This window comes from Mustela putorius, unplaced genomic scaffold, assembly GCF_011764305.1.
Source record: "Mustela putorius furo isolate JIRA1106 unplaced genomic scaffold, ASM1176430v1.1 tig00000151_pilon_pilon_pilon, whole genome shotgun sequence".
In the NCBI taxonomy this organism is placed as follows: Eukaryota; Metazoa; Chordata; class Mammalia; order Carnivora; family Mustelidae; genus Mustela; species Mustela putorius.
This window is the reverse complement of record NW_025421296.1, coordinates 12,032,255-12,056,514: the sequence shown is the minus strand read 5'-3', so window position 1 is coordinate 12,056,514 and position 24,260 is coordinate 12,032,255. Positions and strand designations below refer to the sequence as shown.

At 35.4% G+C, this 24,260-nt stretch overlaps 1 protein-coding gene across 1 annotated transcript in view; it reads left to right on the top strand.

The window, feature by feature from the left end:
* RP1 (RP1 axonemal microtubule associated) overlaps nucleotides 1–24,260 on the top strand; it is a 356,998-nt gene that overhangs the window by 160,651 nt on the left and 172,087 nt on the right. Inside the window, exons 9-12 of the mRNA XM_045075785.1 lie at nucleotides 2,779–2,854; nucleotides 3,666–3,742; nucleotides 3,839–3,870; nucleotides 4,036–4,165. Of these exons, the coding sequence (XP_044931720.1) occupies nucleotides 2,779–2,854; nucleotides 3,666–3,742; nucleotides 3,839–3,870; nucleotides 4,036–4,165 (315 nt within the window). The remainder of the gene's footprint in view (nucleotides 1–2,778; nucleotides 2,855–3,665; nucleotides 3,743–3,838; nucleotides 3,871–4,035; nucleotides 4,166–24,260) is intronic.

Here is a 24,260-nt window from a genome sequence, read left to right as displayed (position 1 = left end):
GAGAGTCTCTCTCCCTCTCCCTCTGCCCCTCCCACTCATGTGTGCTCTCTCTCTTTCTCTCTCTGAAATGGATAAATAAATTTAAAAATGAATAAATAAATAAAATACATTCTGTATCATCTCCAAGAGTTTTCTTTACAGACTTCTCAGCAGTTCTTAAAACCCATTTCAAACTTTTGGGAATTCATCAAGACAAAAAGCTTCTGTATAGCAAACAAAACAGTCAACAAAACAAAGAACTAACCCATGGAATGGGTGAAGATATTCTCAAATGACACTACAAACGAAAGGCTGATACCCAAGATCTATAAAGAACTTCTTAAACTCAACACGCAAAAAACAGATAATCATGTCAGAAAATGGTCAGAAGACATGAACAGACATTTCTCCAATGAGAAGGCATATAAATGGCTAGCAGACACAAGAAAAAAATTATCATTATTAGCTATCAGGGAAATTCAAATCAAAACCACATTGAGATACCACCTTACACCAGTTAGAATGGCAAAGATTAACAAGGCAAGAAATAACAAACGTTGGAGAGGATGTAGAGAAAGGGGAACCCTCTCATACTGTTGATCAGAATGCAAGTTGGTGTAGCCACTTTGAAAAACAGTGTGGAGATTCCTCCAAAACTAAAAATATTAAAAAAATAGAGCTATTTTTAATATTAAAAATAGAGCTACCCTATGACCCTGCAATTGCCCTACTGGGTATTTACCCCAAAGATACAGATGTGGCAAAAAGAATGGCCATATGTTCATAGCAGCAATGACCACTATAGCCAAACTGTGGAAAGAGCTGATATGCCAAATGGATAAAGATAATGTGGTTCATATATACAATGGACTATTACTCAGCCATCAGAAAGGATGAATACCCAACTTTTGCATCAACATGGATGGGGCTGAAGGAGATTATGCTGAGTGAAATAAGTCAAGCATAGAAAGTCAATTATCATATGGTTTAACTTACTTGAGAACATAATGAATAACATGGAGAACATTAAGAGAAGGAAAGAAAAAGTGAATTGGGAGAAATTGGAGGGGAAGATGAAGCATGAGAGACTGTGGACTCTGAGAAACAAACTGAAGGTTTTAGAGGGGAGGGGGGTGGAGGATGGGTGACCCTGGTGGTGGGTATTAAGGAGGGCATGTACTGCATGGAGCACTGGATGTTGTACATAAATAATGAATCTTGGAGCACTGCATCAAAAACTAGTGTTATATTTTATGGTGACTAACATAACACAATTAAAAAAAACCCATTTCAGAATTCTGGTAACATTTTAATTTTCCTTAAAGGAGACAAGAAATTCTATTTTTTTTTTAAAACTTAAAAATGAAATAAAGCATTTGGGGATGACATTTTAGGCATAGGGAATAGAATATGTATAGAAACAGCATATGTAAATTATAAATATTAATATCTATGGCAGCAGTTTTCATAGTGTGGTTCCTGGATCATCAGCATTGTCTGGGATCTCATTAAAAATTCCGTTCTTGGTTTCTTTTATAGAAATGACCAATCGTTCTGGTTTGCCTGGGGATGTCCTGGTATTAGCACCGAAAATCCTGCATCTTGGGAAATCCCTTTCTAGAGAGGAAACTGGAACAGTTAGTCACCTTAGGTTGCTTATCCCCAGTCTACTACATCAGAAACTCTTTGTGGTGCCCAGCAGTCTGTGTTTTTATAATCTCTCTGGCAGTTCTGATGCATGGTAAAGTTGGAAGATCACTCATCTAGGGAACTATGAGGAGTTTGGCATGGTGCCATAATGGGAATATGTGGTAAGGAATGAAATTAAAAAGTAAGCTGAATGGGGCACATGGGTGGCTCAGTTGGTTAAGTGTTTGCCTTTGCCTCAGGTCATGATCCCAGGGTCCTTGCTCAACAGGGAGCTTGTTTCTCCCTCTCCCTTCTCTCCCCCTCCTCTCATGCTCTCTCTTTCACTCTCTATCTCAAATAAATAAAAATTTAAAAAAAAGTAAGCAGAAGCCAAGCAATGAAGAACCTTGTATGCTTTGTTAAAGAGTTTCATCCTATAGCTAATAAGTATTAACTCATAAACTCAAGGATTTTTAATTAGAGGAGTATAGATTTTGTGCTGGCTCTTTGTATAGATGAAACTACTATGTCTGGTTAAATATTCCATTTTATATATATATATATATTTATATATACACATACACATATATAATATATTTTATATGTAAATAAAATTAAACTATATTTTAACCAACTTCATTTGAAAATATAAAATCAAAATATAAAATATATAATCTTCATGTATACTAGCTCAATCTGTGTGCTTCAGGAGTTTCTGAGTGTTCATTTTCTAGCTTATCAAAATATATACTTGCTTCAAATTTGACCTTCGATCAACTTTATGTATGTTTTGGAAAGAGGAGTATTGCTAACCCATTAGATATATATTTTTTGGAAGATGTTAGGTCTAGGAATGTAAATGCAGTTTGTGAAATTAAGAGAAATTGCAGAATTGTTCTTTTATCACATTCTTGGAAAATCATATTGAAGTAGATATCATAAAACATGAAACCTTGAAACATGTCGTGCTTTTGGTACATGTGTAAGAAAAAATTTTAAATGCTTCTTATAGTTCACTTCTCATATTCTTCTTTATTTGAAGTATTAAACCTTTATGATGCCCAATGCTTTTATGTATATTTGGAAGCTAAGACCTCTTTTTAAAACTTCAAGTAACACCTGGACCATACATATTCACACCACATTATTATTTCTTTAATTTGTGTTTAGGAAATGGCTGGTTTCTTGATGATGTTGTAATCAAGGATCCGGTAACAAATCGTGAATATGCCTTCTTCTGTCACAGGTTTGTAGGTGTGCTTTTACATTGAAAAATAATCATTTCATATTAGTTCCAAGTTACTGTATTTTGGAGACATGGGTAGCTTATTCAATTATTCCTAGTCACTGATGCTTTGTTGGGTAACTTTTGAAGGTTAACTTTAGGGGCTTCTGCTTCTGTTTAGAAAGATATACATTATGTTCATCATCATTTCTGATGATATAAGTTTAAATATCCCTTGGTAAATTCAGGTAGGTTTAATCACATTTTAAAAAATCTTTAAAATAAATAATAAAATAAAATAAAATAAAATAAAACTTTAAGATAAAGTTCCAAAATAAATGTTGCATGTGGTTTTTATATGATGAAAACATTACTGACTCACTGTCATTGGGTTATTCTTCCAATAGTGGTGATAGATTTCCTCTTTCTTTCATGACTTGCCTGTCTCTTTCCCATGGAACCAATAATAGCCATTTACGAAATAACTGACAATAGTTCGAACTGTAGTTAATGGCTAAAAGAAGGATAACATAACTGGCCCAGTGGATATAAGATCTATGACCTGGGCAGGCTAAATAATTAACCTGTGGATTACAGAAAGGCCATGTTTCACCCTGAACCTAATAGCAGCTTCTCCTACCTCCCTGTACCTCCTACCTGTATCATAGTCATTTCAAGAATTTCCTTTTCCATTTTCTGCTCTTCTCTTACCAACAAGATACCTATGATTTTTTCTAGTTCCTATTATCCATTATTCCTGACTTGGCTCCACAATTGCCAGTTAGTATAAATATAAAGCCACAATATTCTTGATACACTTCTCTTTCCACAGATGGTTGGATCAAGGGGAAGATGATGGTAAGATTGCCAGAGAACTGCATGTAATGGATAACAGCATCATCTTTGCAAGTGAGTGTCATATATTAGAAAATTCTCTTATATGATGGTTGAGGAAAGTATGATTCTGCTGAAATTAATGATTTTATTTTTCATTTATTCCCTCAGGTCAGAAGCTAGAACTTAATAGAAAAGAAACAGTAAGATTTTACATTTGGTCTTACATTGTTTGGTACAAATAGTGTCCACATAACAATTTGATGTGTTAAAACAGAAATGGTATATAATATTTAGTAAGCAGTGTTTCTTAGTAACTTCTTTGTCTCATGTTGTTGCTTTTGGTTTTGTTTTGTTTTTATACTTAGTGGGCTGCAGAAAGATGGAAGTTTATGAAAGGAAATACTCTACAATTCTACAACAGGCTCACTGGAGGGTTTGTCCGTCTGCATCCAGATGGCACAGTTGATGCAATTGGAGAGAAGACAGACAAATATGGTACTCATTTGGCAAAGCAAGTGGTACTGTTGCAGTTTTGGGAACTGGAGGAAGGGAGATCTAGACCTAGTTTAATCTGCAGTATTGTTTCTTCTTTTCACATGACTTTGCACTAGTATTAAGTCATTTAAACAATTCACTACCTGCATTAATAAAAGTAATCAGTAGATGACAGGCTTTAAATCTGGGCTGACACTGTCATTATACGGAACAGCACATCATGAAAAAACTTATATTTGCTATTAATTGGAGAATAAAATGTATGCAATTAACATTATTAATAAAAATCAGCAATTATAGCTCTTGAATGGTATAGCCATTTTAGGAATTAAATTGGTTCTACTTAATATTAAGTTTCTTTTTGTTTAAAACACTGTTTTATATAATTTGAGGGCCACAGAAATAACTAAGGCATTGTTCTGAATTCCAGACGGTCATAACCTAATAAAGAGGACAAACACATACAATTCTAATAATGTTTTTTTTGTTGTTGTTGTTATTGTTTTGTAACTAGTGTCATAATAAAGGTATAGAGGGGAAAATAGGCAAAACAAAACAAAACAAAACAAAAACCAGAAAACAAAAACTAGATTTGGTGTTTAGTCAAGCCATGACCACAAGAGCTAATGAAGAAGGGGTAAACTGACAGTGATAGATCTTTTATTATAAACCCAAACCTCTAACTCTTTTTGAAACAAATTTAGTATTTAAACAATCTGTGAATAGAACTTTGCTGTATTTTGTTAGAAACTGTTGTTCAAATAACCTCTGAGATGTACTGGGGAATACTTAATCTATAGCATTTCTTCAAAATGTAACCTCCTCTATCTTGTGTTAGAGATCTCAAGGAATAATCCATTTTTTTCCTCTGTGAAAACATGTGGGAGTCTAAGAATACTTAGTTGCTTCTCTTTCCATAATTAATTGATTCCTTAGAAATTTCTTTACCTGTTGGTTCCCATTTGGGATGATTTACCTACTTAGACTAGTCAGAATTGTCTTATATATTCTATTGCCTGGATAGGTGCTCTTTTTCCTCATTGAATATAGTGGATTGTATTTCCAAATGTGATCAGAAAAATATCTCCTATTTATAATCAGAACCCGTGAAGGATCTAAGTTTTACCCTATTTTCAGAAAATATGAGCACACAAAGACCAAGACCATTCATTTCCCACAGCAAATTGCAGCAGCCAGAATATCTTGGTTTGTTCTCTAAGTTTTAGTCCTACAATATCCTGAGGTGAGGGCCTGATAGTACCGGAATATGTGGATGGGGGCATTAAAGGGGAAACTCTGATTTAATATACAGAGAGAGAAGAGACCGAGAGCCCTTATCTTTATTCTGGAATATAAGCAAATCTTCTCCAGGGAAGGGAAGGAAAAGCTTTTACCTTTATTTCCCCAAGTTGAGAGAGCAGATTGAGAGAGAGAGAGAGAGAGAGAGAGAGAAGAGAAGAGAGATGGAGGGAGGGAGAGAGAAAAAGAGAGGAAAGGAAGGAAAGTGGGAGGTGGTGGAGAGAGAACTCTATGCTCTATTTTGATGGGCTGTTTCCTTACACAAACATTTTGTATGTGCATTTATTCAGAGGGCTGGACTATGCAGGAAAATGACAAATGTGGGGAGACAAATGTTATTTTCTAACACCCGTCACAAGCTAGTTTGTAAAGGGAACTTGCCACTCCTACATCAACAAGTGGAATTCATTTCCTTACTCCTTGCTGGGTCAACCCTTTCTACATGTTTTGACTAAAAGAATGTAGATGAATCAACATTGTAACTTCTAAAATCTGTATCTTCTACCATTATCTCTTGGACTAAGCTTTCTTGGAAGCCAGCCCTCATGCTAGGCAGAAGCCAAGACAACCATACAGGGCTTCCAGGGAAAGAACTAATGCTCTGACAGCCCCAACAGAGTTCTTACCCCATAGCCAAACATATGAATTCCTGGGTAGATCAAACTAACTGGTAGTTATCAAAAGAGATACTTTTTACCCTTAAGCAATACTAGCATCCTAATATGCTAGTCCTTTAATATATAAAGTAGAATGAGCATTTCTTAAAAGGGAGGGGCAGGAGAGTATGAGTACTTTTCCTTGGCCTAACTGACATTTTTGCAGCAAGAGGTCTTTTATGTGTGATACTTACTTGCAGGATTATTTCCTGATTTTATGCTCAGTGTCCCATAAATTCACACTCATGAATCAGTTTTCACATGCTAGGTAAGTGTTGCAATGAACAATGCTGACCCATGGATATCTTTTCAGGAAAATATTTTAAGAACATGTCTCTGAGATCTGTTTGCTTACAGTTTTCATTCTACAAAACAATGTTGTTTTTATCACCATGAGACAATTCTTCTATTTATCTATCAAGTTAATTGTAAATTAGGCTGTTTCCTTATGTAGAGAGTTAGAATGCTCATTTCTCCAAGAGCTACTGAGCCATTTATTGGCAATACTGGACCTAAAAGCACCACACAGCATGAGAAGGTCTTTGAAATATCACAGGGAGCTTCATTTTATGATGACAAGCTTTTAGGTATTAAAACCAATACCATGCTAACATTGATTATGACAATCATAAAGAATCATTAAAAAATCATATAGGATCTTAGAACTTAAAAGAAGGAGCAGACAGCCAAAGCAACTAAATTTTTAACTCTAAACCCTTGATAGTTTTATGACTTTATGTCAGGGTCATTTTCAAAAAATTCCCATCCTCCAAAATTTTAAAAAATTTGCTGTAAAATATATATTTGCATAGTTTTCTCATTCTACAGTAGTTTTTCAAGACAAAAATTCATAATCTAAATTCACATTTATTTGACTTATATTCTAACAGGATTAGACATGCAGTTTAAAAATGTATGATATATCACTGAAAGTTTATTATTATTATTATTAAAATATAGTGCATTACTTATTTCAGGGGTGCAGGTCTGTTATTCATCAGTCTTACACTATGGACAGTGCTCCCCACAACACGTACCTTCCCCAGTGTCCATCACCCAGCTACCCCATCCCGCCTAACCCCCTCCATACCTGCAACTCCCAGTTTGTTTCCTGAGATTAATACTCTCTTATGGTTTGTCTCCCTCTCTGGTTTTGTCTCGTTTCATTTTTTCCTCTCTTCCACTATGATCCTCTCCCTTGTTTCTCAAATTCCACATATCAGTAAGATCATATAATTGTCCTTCTCTGATTGTCTTATTACGCTTAACATAATATCCTCTAGTTCCATCCATGTCATTGCAAATGGCAAGATTTCATTATTTTGATGGCTGCATAGTATTCAATTCTATATATACACTGCATCTTCTTTATCCATTCATCTGTTGATGGATATCCAGCTCTTTCCATAATTTGGTTATTGTGGACACTGCTGCTATAAACATTGTGATACAGGTGCCCCTTCAGATTACTACATTTATATCTTTAGTGTACAAACTTTTGGGTCATAGGACAGCTGTTTTCAACGTTCTGAGGAACCTCCATACTGTTTTACAGATTGGCTGCACCAACTTATATTCCCACCAACAGTGTAGGAGGGTTCCCTTTTCTCCACATCCTCGCCAACATCTGTCATTTCCATATTGGTTAATTTTAGCCGTTTTGACTGGTGTGAGGTGATATCTCATTGTGGTTTTGATTTGTATTTCCCTGATGCCAATTAATGTGGAGCACCTTTTCCTGTGTCTGTTGGCCATTTGGAGGCTTCTTTGCAGAAATGTCCATTCATGCCTTCTGCCATTTCTTGACTGGATAATCTGTTCTTTGGGTTGCGGTCGATATGTTCTTTATAGATTTTGGATACTAGCCCTTTATGTGCTATGTCATTTGCAAATATCTTCTCTCATTTTCTTGGTTGTTCTTAGGTTTTGTTGACTGTTTCCTTTGTTGTGCAAAAGCTTTTTGTCTTTATGAAGTTCCAATAGGTCATTTTGCCCTTGCTTCCCTTGCCTTTTGGTGATGTCTAGGAAGAAGTTGCTGGGGCTGAGTTTAAAGAGGTGCTGCCTGTGTTCTCCTCAAGGAGTTTGATGGCTTCCTGTCTCACATTAGGATCATTCATTAATTTTGAGTCATTTTTGTGTATGGTGTAAGTGGCGGGGGGGGGAGGTTGGGGTACCAGGTGGTGGGTATTATAGAGGGCATGGATTGCATGGAGCACTGGGTGTGGTGAAAAAATAATGAATACTGTTATGCTGAAAATTAAAAAAATATTAAATAAAAAAATAAAAAAAAATAGTCCAGTTTCATTCTTCTACATGTGGCTGAACAATTTTCCCAACACCATTTTGAAAAGCGTGTCCTTTTTCCATTTGATATTCTTTTCCTGCTTTGTTGAAAATTAGGTGATCATAGAGTTGAGGGTCCATTCTGGGGTGTCTGTTCTGTTCCATTGATTGATGTGTCTGTTTTTATGCCAGTACCACACTGTCTTGATAATTTTACCTTTGTAATAGAGCTTGAAGTCCAGAATAGTGATATCACCAGCTTTGGTTTTCTTTTTCAACATTCCTCTGGCTATTCAGGGTCTTTTCTGGTTCCATAAAAATTTTAGGATTATTTGTTCCACTTCTTTGAAAAAAGTTGATAGTATATTGATAGAGATTCCATTGAATATGTAGATTGCTTTGGGTAGCATAGATATTTTCACATTATTTGTTCTTCCAGGTCATGAGCATAGAATGTGTTTCCATTTCTTTGTGTCTTCCTCAGTTTCTTTCATGAGTATTCTATAGTTTTCTGAGTACAGATACTTCGCTTCTTTGGATAGCTTTATTCCTAGGTATCTTATGGTTTTGGGTGCAATTGTAAATGTGAATGACTCCTTCATTTTTCTTTCTTCTCTCCCCTGTTGGTGTATAGAAATGCAACTGATTTCTGTGTATTGATTTTATATCCTTATATTCTTATATGAGTTCTAATAGTTTTGGGGTAGAGTCTTTTGGGTTTTCCACATCAAGTATCATATCATCTGCAAAGAGTGATTGTTTGACTTTTTCTTTGCCTATTTGGGTATATTTTATTTCTTTTTGCTGTCTGGTTGCTGAAGTTATGACTTCTAGTACTATGTTGAACAGCAGTGGTGATAGTGGACATCCCTGCTGTGCTCCTGACCTTTGGGAAAAAGCTCTCTGGTTTTCACTATTGAGAATGATATTTGCTGTGGGTTTTTCATAGATGGTTTTTATGATATTGAGGTACATATCCTCTATCCCTACACTGTGAAGAGTTTTAATCAAGAAAGTGTGCTATACTGCAGCAACATCTTCCTAGGAACATCGCCAAAGGCAAGGGAAGCAAGGGCAAAAATGAACGATTGGAATTTCATCAAGATCAAAAGCTTTTGCACAGCAAAGGAAACAGTTAACAAAATAAAAAGACAACTGACAGAATGGGAGAAGATATTTGCAAACGACATATCAGATAAAGGACTAGTGTCCAAAATCTATAAAGAACTTAGCAAACTCAACACCCAAAGAACAAATAATCCAATCAAGAAATGGGCAGAAGACATGAACAGACATTTCTGCAAAGAAGACATCCAGATGGCCAACAGATACATGAAAAAGTGCTCCATATCACTTGGCATCAGGGAAATACAAATCAAAACCACAATGAGATATCACCTCACACCACTCAGAATGGCTAAAATCAACAAGTCAGGAAATGACAGATGCTGGCGAGGATGCGGAGAAAGGAGAACTCTCCTACACTGTTGGTGGGAATGCAAGCTGGTGCAACCTGTCTGGAAAACAGCATGGAGGTTCCTCAAAATTTTGAAAATAGAACTACTCTATGATCCAGCAATTGCACTACTGGGTATTAACCCTAAAGATACAAATGTAGTGATCCAAAGGGGCACGTGCACCCGAATGTTTATAGCAGCAATGTCCACAATAGCCAAAGTATGGAAAGAACCTAAATGTCCATCAACAGATGAATGGATAAAGAAGAGGTGGTATATATACACAATGGAATACTATGCAGCCATCAAAAGAAATGAAATCTTGCCATTTGCGACAACATGGATGGAACTAGAGCGTATCATGCTTAGGGAAATAAGTCAAGCAGAGAAAGACAACTATCATATGATCTCCCTGATATGAGGAAGTGGTGATGCAACATGGGGGCTTCAGTGGGTAGGAGAAGATTCAATGAAACAAGATGGGATTGGGAGGGAGACAAACCATAAGTGACTCTTAATCTCACAAAACAAACTGAGGGTTGCTGGGGGGAGGGGGTTTGGAGGAAGGGGGGTGGGGTTATGGACATTGGGGAGGGTATGTGCTATGGTGAGTGCTGTGAAGTGTGTAAACCTGGTGATTCACAGACCTATACCCCTGGGGATAAAAATATATGTTTATAAAAAATAAAAAGTAATAAATAAATAAATAAATAGATAGATAGATAGATAGATAAATAAATAAAAGAGAGTGTGCTATACTTTGTCATGTGCTTTTTCTACATCTATTGAGAGGATCATTTGCTGCTTGTCCTTTTATTAATGTAGTGTGTCACATTGATTTGTGTATGTTGAACCAAATTTGCAGCCCAGGACTAAATCCCACTTGGTCATGGTGAATAATCTTTTTAATGTATTGTTGGAGTCTATAGATTAGTATTTTGGTGCAAATTTTTGCATCCATGTTCATCAGGGATATTGGTCTGTAATTCTCCTTTTTGATGGGGTTTTGGGGTCAAGGTAATGCTGGCCTCATAAATGAATTTGGAAGTTTTCTATTTTTTGGAACAGTTTCAGGAGAATAGGTATTAATTCTTCTTTAAATGTTTGGCAGAATTCCCTGGGATACCATCTGGCCCTGAACTCTTGTTTGGTGGGAGATTTTTGAATACTGCTTCAATTTCCTTGCTGGCTAGGGGTCTGTTCAGGTTTTCTGTTTCTTTATGGTTTAGATTTGGTAGTTTATACATCTCTAGAAATGTATCCATTTCTTCCATATTGTCTAATTTGTTGGCATATAGTTGCTCATAATATGTTTTTATATATGATTTTATTTATTTGGGTCCTTTCTCTTTTCTTTTTGATAAGTCTGGCTGGGAGTTTATCAATCTTATTAATTCTTTCAAAGAACCAGATCCTAGTTTCATTGATTTGTTCTACTGTTCTTTTGGTTTCTATTTCATTGATTTCTGCTCTGATCTTTATTATTTCTCTTCTCACGCTGGGTGTAGGATTTTATTTATTTATTTATTTATTTATTTATTTCTCTAGCTCCTTTAGATGTAGGGTTAGGTTGTGTATTTTAGGCCTTTCTTGTTTCTTGAGAAAGGCTTGTCTTGCTATATACTTCCCTCTTAGGACTGCCTTTGTTGCATCCCAAAGATTTTGTTCGCATGAATTTTTTATTTTTCATTTTTTATTTGTTTGCATGTATTTTTAAAATATACTTTAATTCTGGTTGACCCATTCATTCTTTTTTTAAAAATTATTTATTTATTTTTCTTTTCAGTGTTCCAGAATTCATTGTTTATACACCACACCCAGTGCTCCATTCAATACGTGTCCTCTATAATACCCACCACCAGGCTCACCCAACCTCCAACCCCTCCACCCCTCCAAAAACCTCAGTTTGTTTCTCAGAGTCCATAGTCTCTCATGGTTCATCTCCCCCTCCAGTATCCCCCAACTCACTTCTCTCCATCTTGGATAGGAGAACCATTCATTTTTCAGTAGGATGCTCTTTTGCCTCCATGTATTTGAGTTCTTTCCAAATTTCTTCTTGTGATTGAGTTAGAATTTCAAAGCATTGCAGTCTGAAAATATTCAGGGAATGATCCAAGTCTTTTGGTACCAGTTGAGACGTGATTTGTGACCCAGAGTGTAATCTATTCTGGAGAATGATCCATGTGCACTAGAGAAAATGAGCATTCTGTTCCTTTGGGTTGGAATGTTCTGAATATATCTGTGAAGTCCATCAGGTCCAGTGTGTTATTGAAAGCCTTTATTTCCTTGTTGATCTTTTGCTTAGATGATCTGTCCATTTCAGTGAGGGGGCTGTTAAAGTCCCTTACTATCACTGTATTATTGTTGATGTGTTTCTTTGATTTTGTTATTAATTGGCTTATGTAATTGGTTGGCCCCATGTTTGGGGCATAAATATTTATAATTCTTAGATCTTCTTGTTGGACATATCTTTTAAGTATGATATAGTGTCCTTCCTCATCTGTGGAAGCAGATGATCCTTCTTCTGACATATTTTCAGAAGGTCAGTAGTAGTCTAATACTAAATCACAATGCCCAAGTCATTCACCTCACTTCATTTCCACATGTAGGCATTTTATCATATGATAGCATCAGGGTGAATAGAATACAGTAAGATATTGTGAGAGAGACCACATTCACAGAACTTTTATTAGAGTATGTTATTATAATTGTTCTAGTTTATTATTAGTTATTATTAATCTCTTACTGTGTGTACTTCATAAACTTTATTATAGGTATTTATCCATAGGAAAAAACAGTATGTATAGGATTTAGTACCATCTGTGTGTTCAGGTACCACTAGAGGTCTTGCAGTGTATCCTATGTGGATAAGCAGAAAGCACTCTACCAGGTTTTGGATGGATTTGGGTTTTTTTTTGAAGCACTTATTTCATACCATGTTAGACTAGTGCATATGGAAGAGGTGACTGCATTCTTTAGTGTGGAGATTTTAAAATATGTCCTCAAGTTACTTGACATTTCCCTCTTTAAGAAGTGGGACCTATTCCTCTCCCCTTGAATATGGACTGGATCAAACAACTAATAACAAATAGAATATGGTAGAAGTGACTGTGTGTGACTTTTGAGACCTAGGTCATAAAAAGCATTATAGATTTTTACTGGTACTCTTCTTGGATTACTCACTTTGGGGGAAACGAACTGTGATGTTTTAAGGACATCCATGCAGCCCTATGGAATGGCCAACTTGGAAAGGAACAGAAACCTCTTACTAACACTCATGTGAGTTATCCATTTTGTAAGAGTATCCTCCAATCCCAGCGAAGCCTTCAGATGACAACACTCTCAATCAACAGCTTGAGTGTAATCCCTTGGATCCTGACCCAGAGTTACCCAGATATGTTGCTTCCAAATTGTTGACCTACCAAAACCTGCAAAAGTTTTGGAGTAATATTTTACATAGCAATAGGTCACTAATATACCAGTTCATTCACTGTTCTGTAAAAGAGATGTGTCTGTATTTTCTCACTCTGGACACTATGATGGATTTCATCTTCTCTTCACATTATGTGATGTCCAGGAATGGGAAGAGCAGCATCTCTCCTATCTCTATTCCGAATCCTCATCTTCTTTCTTGCATTGCTGATTTATTTCTATATTTTATACTGGTACACTGGGTAGTTCTGTATATTGAGCCATTTTTCTACACTGAAAACCATAAAACATTTTTGAAAGAAACTAAAGAAGACCTAAATATGTGGAAAGACATCCTGTGGAAGACCTAATATTGTTAAGATAACAGTGCTTCCCAAAATGATCTACAGATATGATCCAGTTCCTACCAAAATGCCTTTTCTATGAAAGAACTAATCCTAAATTTTATATAAATTGCAAAGAACTCTGTATAGCCAAAACAGTACTGAAAAAGACCAAAGTTGGAGGGCCCACATTTCCTGATCTGACAATTACTATAAAGCATTTTTTCAGGTATTACAGATATAATAAATTTACTACTTTCCAGTAGTTAAATCTATTATTTTGATTTCAGGCACCTTTCCACTGGCAAGAACATCCTTAAAAAGATAAAATAATGTTGACCATATTGGCATTCTCATTTTGTAATAAATATTAATGGAATATATTTATTGTTTATTAAGAATTGGGTATTTGAAGAGGAGTGGAAAATAATACCACTTTCTTCCCCTCCTGAGGCAATTACAAAATAAGATACAGAACACAAAAAAATGGAAATCAAGCTCTCAGCATTATTACTGATAAAGTGAGGATATTGGCTCTATATCTGAGCTCAAAGGACTCTCTATCTCTCCCCAAAAGAGACAAGATTATCCACCCAAGTATAGACAGTGTTGGGCAACCATAGGCTCCCTTATGGGGCTGCCCTTTACAGGTGACAGCACAGCAGAAAGGACCTTCTGTATAGGTGGCCCATTTGGGGACAAAAGGGGCCTAAGCTGCAGTACCTAGCTCCTTTCAAAGTACTAATCCAAGGGTTACACTCTATTGCATGGTATTGGGTGAAAGAGAATGTGAGAGTCATCATGGGGAAACTAGGTTCCTGCTTACATATGATGCATTTATTGATTTTTAAGTATTTGTCCTTTAGAGTGATAGGAAAGTAACATATTTCTAAATTTACTAAGAACCATCTTAAATGATTTAAAAATGAATATTAAATGTTACTACATTTCTCCTTGGCATCTCCTGGATTCATAATACAGTTTTTCATATTAGACTTAGAGTTAATTTGTGTTACTTGAATGAATATATTTTTTAAAAATAATGTTTCTATTCTTTTTTTTTTGAAAATTGCAAATATAAAGTTTAATTTCAGGAACTGTGTTCACCATTTATAAATACACAAAAACATAGTCAATGCAAATCCAGATTAATAATAGGTCCTTTTTTTAGAAATTAATTTATTTATTTTCAGAAAAACAGTATTCATTATTTTTTCACCACACCCAGTGCTCCATGCAATCCGTGCCCTCTATAATACCCACCACCTGGTACGCCAACCTCCCAACCCCCCGCCACTTCAAACCCCTCAGATTGTTTTTCAGAGTCCATAGTCTCTAATGTTTCACCTCCCCCTCCAATTTACCCCAACTCCCTTCTCCTCTCCAACACCCCTTGAATAATAGGTCCTTTTTTTAACAAAACAACTTCTCTAAAAGGTCACAGGCAAATGAGTGACTTGTTTCATCCGGAGTATTTAATTGGTTTGAAATAAGAAAATGAATCCTTTTTTCTAGATGTTGAAGCAAAAATTCTGAAGACAGATCATCGTTCAAAGAATGACAACTGACGCTTCATTCTGCTGTCCTTGGGATTCTGAAACACGCCAGTGATGGCTGAATCTTCCCTATTATATAAATGTTTCTATTCTTATATAAACTCTGTTTACTTATGATAGATAACTCTTCTATTTTTTCTTTTTTAGAAATTATAAATTCTGTTCCAGGAGAGATCCATTAAATGCAAACACACACAGAGACACATATACATATAATTACTTAAATGCTGGTGCTTGTCTAGATGTTGGAGATATTATAGGAATCAAACAGATAAAATATGTGCACACTTAAAGTTTACATTCCAGTGAGATTGGTGTGTCTACTTTGGGAAGAGCGGGGAGTCTTTTTGACTTTGATTTTACTAATTTTTTTACTCTTCAGATTTATTGAGACAATTGACATAAAACATTGTGTTAAGTTTAGGTATACAACATTATGATTTGATAAATGTATATATTGCAAAATGATTACTTCAATAAGGTTAGTTAACACATCTGTCACTTCAAATAATTGCAATATTTTGGTGTTATGAGAATATACAAGATCTAATCTCTTAGTAACTTCCAAATATATAATACAGTATTATTAATAATAGTCATTAGGCTATATATTAGAGACTCAGAACTCACTGGTCTTATAACTGGAGGTTTGTGCACTTTGACCAGGATCACCTTATTTCCCCCACCAGTCAGCCCTAACAACCTGTATTCTACTTTGTTTTTATGAATTGAGATTTTTGGGGGGTAGTTTCAAATCTTTGTTTAAATTTAGTTAGTTAAAATACAGTGTAATTTTAGTTTCAGGTGTAGAATCTAGTGATTTATCATTTTCATACAATACCTGGTGCTCATCACAAGTGCCCTCCTTAATACTCATCACCTATTTAGCACATCTGCCTTGCCCACCTCTGCTCCAGCAACCCTTAGTTTTTTCTCTACAGTTAAGAGTCACCTTTTTGAAAAATTTTTGCTTCTGCATATAAATGAGATCACATAGTATTTGAATTTCTCTGTCTGATTTAATTCACTTAGCTTAGTGCCCTCAAGGTCCACCCATGTTGTCACAAATGACAGAATTTTGTTCTTTTTTATGGCTGAAAAATATTCATATATATCCTATATATCTGTATCTATATATCATATTTCCTTATCCATTCATCCATTGAAAAACACTTAGATTTTTTCCATTTCTTGGCTATTATGAATGAACATAGGAGGACAGATCCCTTTTTGAGATAATGATTTCATATTCTTTGGATATGTACTCAGAAGTATATTGCTGGATCAAATAGTTTTATTTTTAATTTTTAAAGGAAACTTCATAGTGTTTATCACAGTGGCTGACCAGTTTACCTTCCCACCAATAGCGCATCAGGGTTACCTTTCCTCCATATCCTTCATAGGCATTTGTTAATCACTTGTCCTTCTGATAACAGCCATCCTAACTGGTGTGAGGTGGTATTTCATTGAGGTTCTGATTTGCATTTCCCCGATGATTGGTGTAGAGCACCTTTTCATGCACTTGTTGGCCACTTGGATGTCTTCTTTGGAAAAATATCTGTTCCAGTGTTCTGCCCATTTTTAAATTGATTTTTTTTGTCATTGTATTGTTTGAGTTCTTAATATATTTTGGAAATAAATCCATATAAATCATCAGATATTAATTTGGAAGTATTTTCACCTATTCTGTAGGTTGCCTTTTTATTTTCTTCATTGTTTCCTTTGCTGTGTGGAAACCTTTTAAGTTTGATGTAGTCTCTCTTGTGGATTTTTTTGTTGTTGTTGCTTGTGCTTTTGGTTCATATCCAAAAAAATCATTGCCAAGATGAATGTTAAAGAGATCTTTCCATCTTACCCTACTGTTCTTCAAGGAGTTTTATTGTTTCAGGTATTACATTTATTTTCTTAATCTAATTCAAGTTAATTTTTTGAGTGGTGTAAGCTAGGGGTATAGTACCATGCTTTTGTATGTGGATATCCAGTTTTCTACTACCATTTATTAAAGAGACAACCCTTTCTGTATTGAGTTTCCTTGACTCCCTGGTCCAATACTTGTTGACTGTTTATTTTAGGTCTTATATCTGGGCTTTCTATGCTATTCTGTTGGCTTTGGTGTCTGTTTTAATGCCAGTACCATACTTTTTTTGATTACTATGGCTCTGTAATATGGTTTAAAATTAGGAAGTATGTTTTTTTCCTCAAACTTACCTTTTTTTTTTCCATTTTATTTTATTTTATTTCTTTTCAGTGTCCCAGAATTCATTGTTTATGCACCACACCCAGTGCTCCATACAATACGGGCACTCCATAATATCCACCACCAGGATCACCCAACCCCTCCAAAACCCTCAGTTTGTTTCTCAGAGTCCACAGTCTCTCATGGTTTGTCTCCCCCTCCCATTTCCTCCAACTCAAGCTTACTTTCTTATTTGTTCTTTCTCAATATTAGTTTGGCTCTTCAGGGTCTTTTGTGTTTCCATACAAATTTTAGGAATTTTTTCTATTTCTTTGACAAATGCCATTGGAATTTTAATAAGGATTGTGTTGAATATAGAGATGGCTTCAGGTAGCATGGACATTTTAACAATTTCATATTAACTCTTCTGATTCATGAATATGGGATATCTTTATATTTTTCATGTCTTTTTGATTTTTTTTAATCAATGCTTTACAGTTTTGGAGTATAAATCTTCCCTTCCTTGGTTAAATTTATTCGTAAGTATTTGCTTGCTTTTAATGCTATTTTAAATATTTTTTTTCAGGCAGTTCACTGTTAGTGTATAGAAACTCAACTTCTTGTGTATTGATTTTGTATCCTATAACTTTACTAATTTTTTTCTTATTAGTTCTAACAGTTTTGGAGGGAGACTAGAATTTTCTCTATATAAGATCATATCATCTGCACATAGAAACATTTTTACTTCTTCCTTCTCAATCTGGATGCATTTTAATTCTTTTTGTTGCTAATTGCTCAGGCTAGGCTTCCAGTAATATGTTGAATGTGTACTGGTGACTGGGCAGGCACCCTTGTCTTCTTCCTAATCATAGAAATCTTTTAGTCTTTCACCAGTGAGTATGATGTTAGCTGTGGGCTTGTCATATATGGTCTTTATTATGTTGAGGTATGTTTCTTCTATACCTACTTTTTGAGAGTTTTTTTTTTCATGAAATGATGCTGAATTTTCTCAAATGTTTTACTGCATCTATAAATGATCATATGATTTGTCTTTCATTCGAGGTGTGTCACACCTATTTATTTGTGTATTTTGAAACATCATTGTTTCCCAGGGATAAATCCCACTTGATAACCATGTATAATCCTCTTAATATGGTTTTGAATTCAATATCTTAGTATTTTGTTGAGAATTTTTGCATCTATTTTTATCAGGAATATTGGTTTATAGTTTTCTTTTTCTTTCTTTCTTTTTTTTTTCGTTGTGTCCTTATTTGTCTCTCAATCTCCTTGCTTATCATTGGCTTGTTCAAATTTTTTTTTCTTTCTTTCTTTTTTCTTTCATTTATCTCTTAAAATTTTTTTATTTTTTAAATTTCTTTTCAGTGTACTAGAATTCATTGTTTATGGACCACACCCAGTGCTCTGTGCAATGCGTGCCCTCCATAATACCCACCACCAGCCTGGCCTAATTTCCCACCCCCCACCCCTTCAAAACTCTCAGATTGTTTTTCAGAGTCCACAGTCTCTCCTGGTTCATCTCCCTTCCCATTTCCCTCAACTCCCTTCTCTTCTCCATCTCCCCGTCTCCTCCGTGTTACTTCTTATGCTCCACAAATAAGTTAAACCATATGATAAATGAGTCTCTTTGCTTGACTTATTTCACTCAGCATAATCTCTTCCAGTCCTGTCCATGTTGCTACAAAAGTTGGGTATTCATCCTTTCTGATGGAGGCATAATATCCCATAGTGTATATGCACCACATCTTCCTTATCTATTTGTCCATTGAAGGGCATCTTGGTTCTTTCCACAGTTTGGTGACTGTGGCCATTGCTGCTATCACATTAGGGTACAGATGGCCCTTCTTTTCACTACGTCTGTATCTTTGGGGTAAATACCCAGGAGTGCAATTACAGGGTCATAGCGAAGCTCTATTTTTAATTTCTTGAGGAATCTCTACACTGTTCTCCAAAGTGGCTGCACCAACTTGCATTCCCACCAACAGTGTAAGAGGGTTCCCCTTTCTCCATATCCTCTCCAACACACATTATTTCCTGTCTTGTTAATTTTGGCCATTCTAACTGGTGTACGGTGGTATCTCAATGTGGTTTTGATTTGAATCTCCCTGATGGCTGATGATGATGAACATTTTTTCATGAGTCTGTTGGCAATTTGTATGTCTTCATTGGAGAAGTGTCTGTTCATGTTTCCTGCCCATTTTTTGACCCGATTATCTGTTTTGAGTGTGTTGAATTTGAGAAGTTCTTTATAGATCCTCGATATCAGCCTTTTGTCTGTATGGTCATTTACAAATATCTTCTCCCATTCCATGGGTTGCCTCTTTGCTTTGTTGACTGTTTCCTTTGCTGTGCAGAAGTTTTTGATCTTGATGAAGTCCCCAAAACTCATTTTTGCTTTTGTTTCCTTTGCCTTTGGATACATGTCTTGAAAGAAGTTGCTGTGGCAGATGTCAAAGAGCTTACTGCCTACGTTCTCCTCTAGGATTCTGATGGATTCCTGTCTCACATTGAGGTCTTTTATCCATTTCGAGTTTATCTTTGTGTACGGTGTAAGAGAATGGTCGAGTTTCATTCTTCTACATATAGCCGTCCAATTTTCCCAGCACCATTTATTGAAGAGATTGTCTTTTTTCCACTGTATATTTTTTCCTGCTTTGTTGAAGATTATTTGGCTATAGAATCAAGAGTCCATATTTGGGCTCTCTACTCTGTTCCACTGGTCTATGTGTCTGTTTTTATGCCAGTACCATGCTCTCTTGGTGATCACAGCTTTGTAGTAATGCTTGAAATCAGGCAACGTGATGCCGCCAGTTTTGTTTTTCTTTTTTAACATTTCGTTAGCAATTTGGGGTCTCTTCTGATTCCATACAAATTTTAGGATTGTTTGCTTCAGCTCTTTGAAAAATACCGGTGGAATTTTGATCAGAATGGCATTAAAAGTACAGATTGCTCTAGGCAGTATAGACATTTTAACAATGTTTATTCTTCTGATCCAAGAGCATGGAATGGTCTTCCATCTTTTTGTGTCTTGTTCGATTTCTTTCATGAGTATTCTGTAGTTTCTCGAGTACAGATCCTTTACTTCTTTGGTTAGGTTTATTCCCAGGTATCTTATGGTTCCTGGTGCTATAGTAAATGAAATCAATTATCTAATTTTCCTTTCTGTGTTTTCATTGTTAGTGTATAAGAAAGTAACTTATTCTGTACATTGACTTTGTATCCTGTATGTATTGCTGTATGAGTTCTAGTAGTTTGGGGATGGAGTCTTCTGGGTTTTCCATATAAAGTACCATTCCTCTGTGAAGAGAGAGAGTTTGACTTCTTCATTGCCAAATTGGATACATTTTATTTTTCTTTGTTGTCTGATTGCTATCGCTAGGACTTCTAATATTATGTTGAACAAGAGCGGTGAGTGTGCGCATCCTTGCTGTGTTCCTGATCTTAATGGGAAGGCTGCAAGCTTTTTCCCATTGAGAATGATATTTGCCGTGGGTTTTTTATAGATAGATTTTATGAAGTTCAGGAATGTTCCCTCTATCCCTATACTTTGAAGCATTTTAAACAGGAATGGATGCTGTATTTTTGTCAAATGCTTTTTCTGCATCAATTGATAGTACTATGTGGTTCTTCTCTCTTCTCTTATTGATTGTTCTATCACATTAATTGATTTGTGAATGTTGAACCATCTTTGCAACCCAGGATGAATCCCACATGGTCATGGTGGATAATCTTTTTAATGTGCTGTTGGATCCTATTTGCTAGGATCTTGTTGAAAATCTTAGCATCCTTGTACATCGGGGATATTGGTCTGAAATTCTCCTTTTTGGTGGGGTCTTTGCCTGGTTTGGGGGCACTCTCTTATTGGGGTATTACTTTCCAATGAGTTGCTTCTGGTGGCTCCCTCCCCCTTTTGTTTATCTTCTGGTGTCAGTCCAATGTTCCCACTCCTCTTTACCTGCCCACTGGTGTCTTCTGCTCTCGTAGAGAGCAGAATTAGATAATTCTAATCTCAGACTGATTTTATGAGTGATCAGAGTTCTTTGGTAGGTAATCAGCTCACTTTAGGGGACAGGTTGAAATGTTGCATCCTCCTACTTCTGTGCCATCTTGTCTCCCCCTTCTTTCTTTCTTTTTTTTCATGAGTTGGTCTGGATGGAGTGTATGTTTGTGGGACTTTACCAATTTCTTCTAGGTTTTCCAATTTATTGTATAATTGTTCATAGTAGTTTCATGATTTTTTGTATTTCTGTGGTTTCAGCTGTAATGTCTCCTTCATTTATATATATATATTTTTTTATTTGAGCCCTCTTTTTTTTCTTGGTTAATCTAACCAAACATTTGTCAGTTTTATTTATCTTTTCAAAAAACCAATTTTTTGTTTCAAGATCTTCATTGATCTTTTCTATTGTTTTTATTTTCTATTTCATCTGTTTTTCTTCTGATCTTTGTTATCTCCTTTCTAATAATTTTGGGGTTAGTTCTTATTTTTGTAGTTTCTTGAGGTATAAAGTTGGGTTGTTTATTTAAAGTCTTTCTTTTTAAAAAAGTGGACATTTTTTACTACACATATGCCTCTTAGAAATGCTTTTGCTGCATCCCCTAGACTTTGGTATGTTCTGTTTCCAACTTCATTTGTCTCAAGATTTATTTTGATTTTCCTTTTGATTTTTCCTTTCATTCACTGGTTGTTAAAGAATGTGTTATTTAATTTCAAAGTACTGTTAATTCTCCAGTTCTCCTCCTGTTGTTGACTATTGTTAATCTTACAGCTTCCCTTGTTGTTGACTTAAATATAAAGAGAATTTTAAAGCTCTTTTTACAGATTGCCCCATCTCTTTGGAGAAGAGTTCTATTAGTTTATACTCTCATCAGTGGCACATAAGTGTCTTAGGCTCATTACACTTTTGTCATTAAAGCAGAGTTAATAATTTAAAAAATGCACACTTTAAACTATTATATAAGCCTGAAACATAAACACACACTTATTCTCCAATTTTAAAATGTAAGGCTAGGTCTTTGTGTGTGTGTGTGTCTGTGTGTGTGTGTGTGTGTGTGTAGCCCAATGTAAGTTGAGAGCATGATACACATTACTTTGCATGTTTATATCTGCATTCCATCTGATTGGCACCCCTTTTTACTCTCAAAAGTATCATGGTTGAACAATTATAGGTAACTGTACCTCTAATGCATGCTTGATAATTTTGTTTCAGTTATAATTAAGTGAGAAATAGGAGTTTAGGGAGAACTATTTTTTTGAGATTTAGCTATAATCTTCTCAGGACTTTGAAGAAAAAATTTTCTGCAATTTTCACTGTTTCTTAATTAAATAGTTTGTACGGTATGCCAAAGAGGGTAATTCCCCTTTTTCCTTGTGTTTCAACTTTGAAAAAAGTTTTTGTACTGGTTATTCTCCTTTTTTTTTTTTTTTTTGAATAACAAAACACATAACCATTTCAAGACTTAACCTCTTCTTTGGATTTTTTCTGGTATTCTAACCTATCTGTGCAGGTACTAATAAAATTCTATTAGATTATTGTTAGTAATTGATCTACATATTATAAGCCCTATTTCTAGTGAATATCTGATGGTGATTAGCTGCAATTATTTTATTTGTCTGGTTCTCTGCTACCAGATCTTAATAAAGGAAATGAAAAACAGTTTATTATTTAAAGAGTATAGCACTGAATATATATTGGCCACTTTGTCTTCTGCTGCATCTTTACCATATCATAGCTACACTTCTCTGAAATCAAGAAGCCATGGGCTTTGCTCCTCTATTTTATGAGAGTGCTTTGAAGGACCTCTTTGGCTTTAGATTAGAAAAGAATATGCTCTAGAATGGATGTTGTTTTATTCAGTCCTGTTTAAAGTGTACTTCAGTTTCTGAATTAGGAAAGATCAGGGAAAGGAGATGTAAAGGAAGAAGAGGACTCTGGATTTCTTGGAAATACATATTCATAGTGGGGATATGGCTGCTCGCTTTATGGCATCCTCTAACTCTAATTTGATACATAAAGGGATGACTAGCACTTTTATCAATCTTCAGCAAATCAGGGCTATTTTGTACTGTAAATTGCTGAATTTCTTAACTCAGAATTCAGCAGTAGAATCAAAATGAACTTTGAGTGTTGCAAAAAAGAGTGATCTGATGCTTCACTCTAGAAACCACAAAACATGTTTCAAATACTTGAACTCACTACTAGAAGAATATCAGTAGGCTTCTAGTAAACAAAAGATACCTACTTCATTTTGTAAGTTAAAACTATACATCCTCCATGAATGATCTGTTTCTTTAAGAAGTCTGGGATAGAAGGTCCAGTGCATGTTTGAAGGCAACTTCTTTTATTCCTTTCTATGGTGGGTGATAGCCATTAACAGATTTGAAGTAGAATAGAAATACTTTGGTGGCTAAATGGAGGCTAGATTTAGGCCTGTGCAGAATGATTAGAGAAAGAGTGACCAATCAGAAGCTTCTAAAATATTTCATTGGGAATATTGATAGAGAAGAGAGAATGGATTTGAAGAATTTCTAGGAGATAATTGGCAGGTATTAATCATTTATTGGTAAAGGTGTATTAAGGGAAAAGGTTATTCTTAGGTTTCCAGTTTGGATGATTAAGTTGTTGATGGGGGTCACTGACTAAGGTAGGAAATACAGAAGATTTAGGAGGAGTAGATTGGAAGCTAAGAATATGTGGAAAATTGTAAGCTCAAGTTTGTATATATTGAGTTTGAAGTGTGTGTGAGTTAAATTATACATATGAGCTGATTTTGAGGGAGAAATGAGTGGTTGAGATGTTGATTTGGTATTTATCACTTCATGGATTATTAAAATAAACTTCTCGGGGAGCCAGTGAAGAGTGAGAGTTATTCACCTTAGCACAGAACCCTGTGC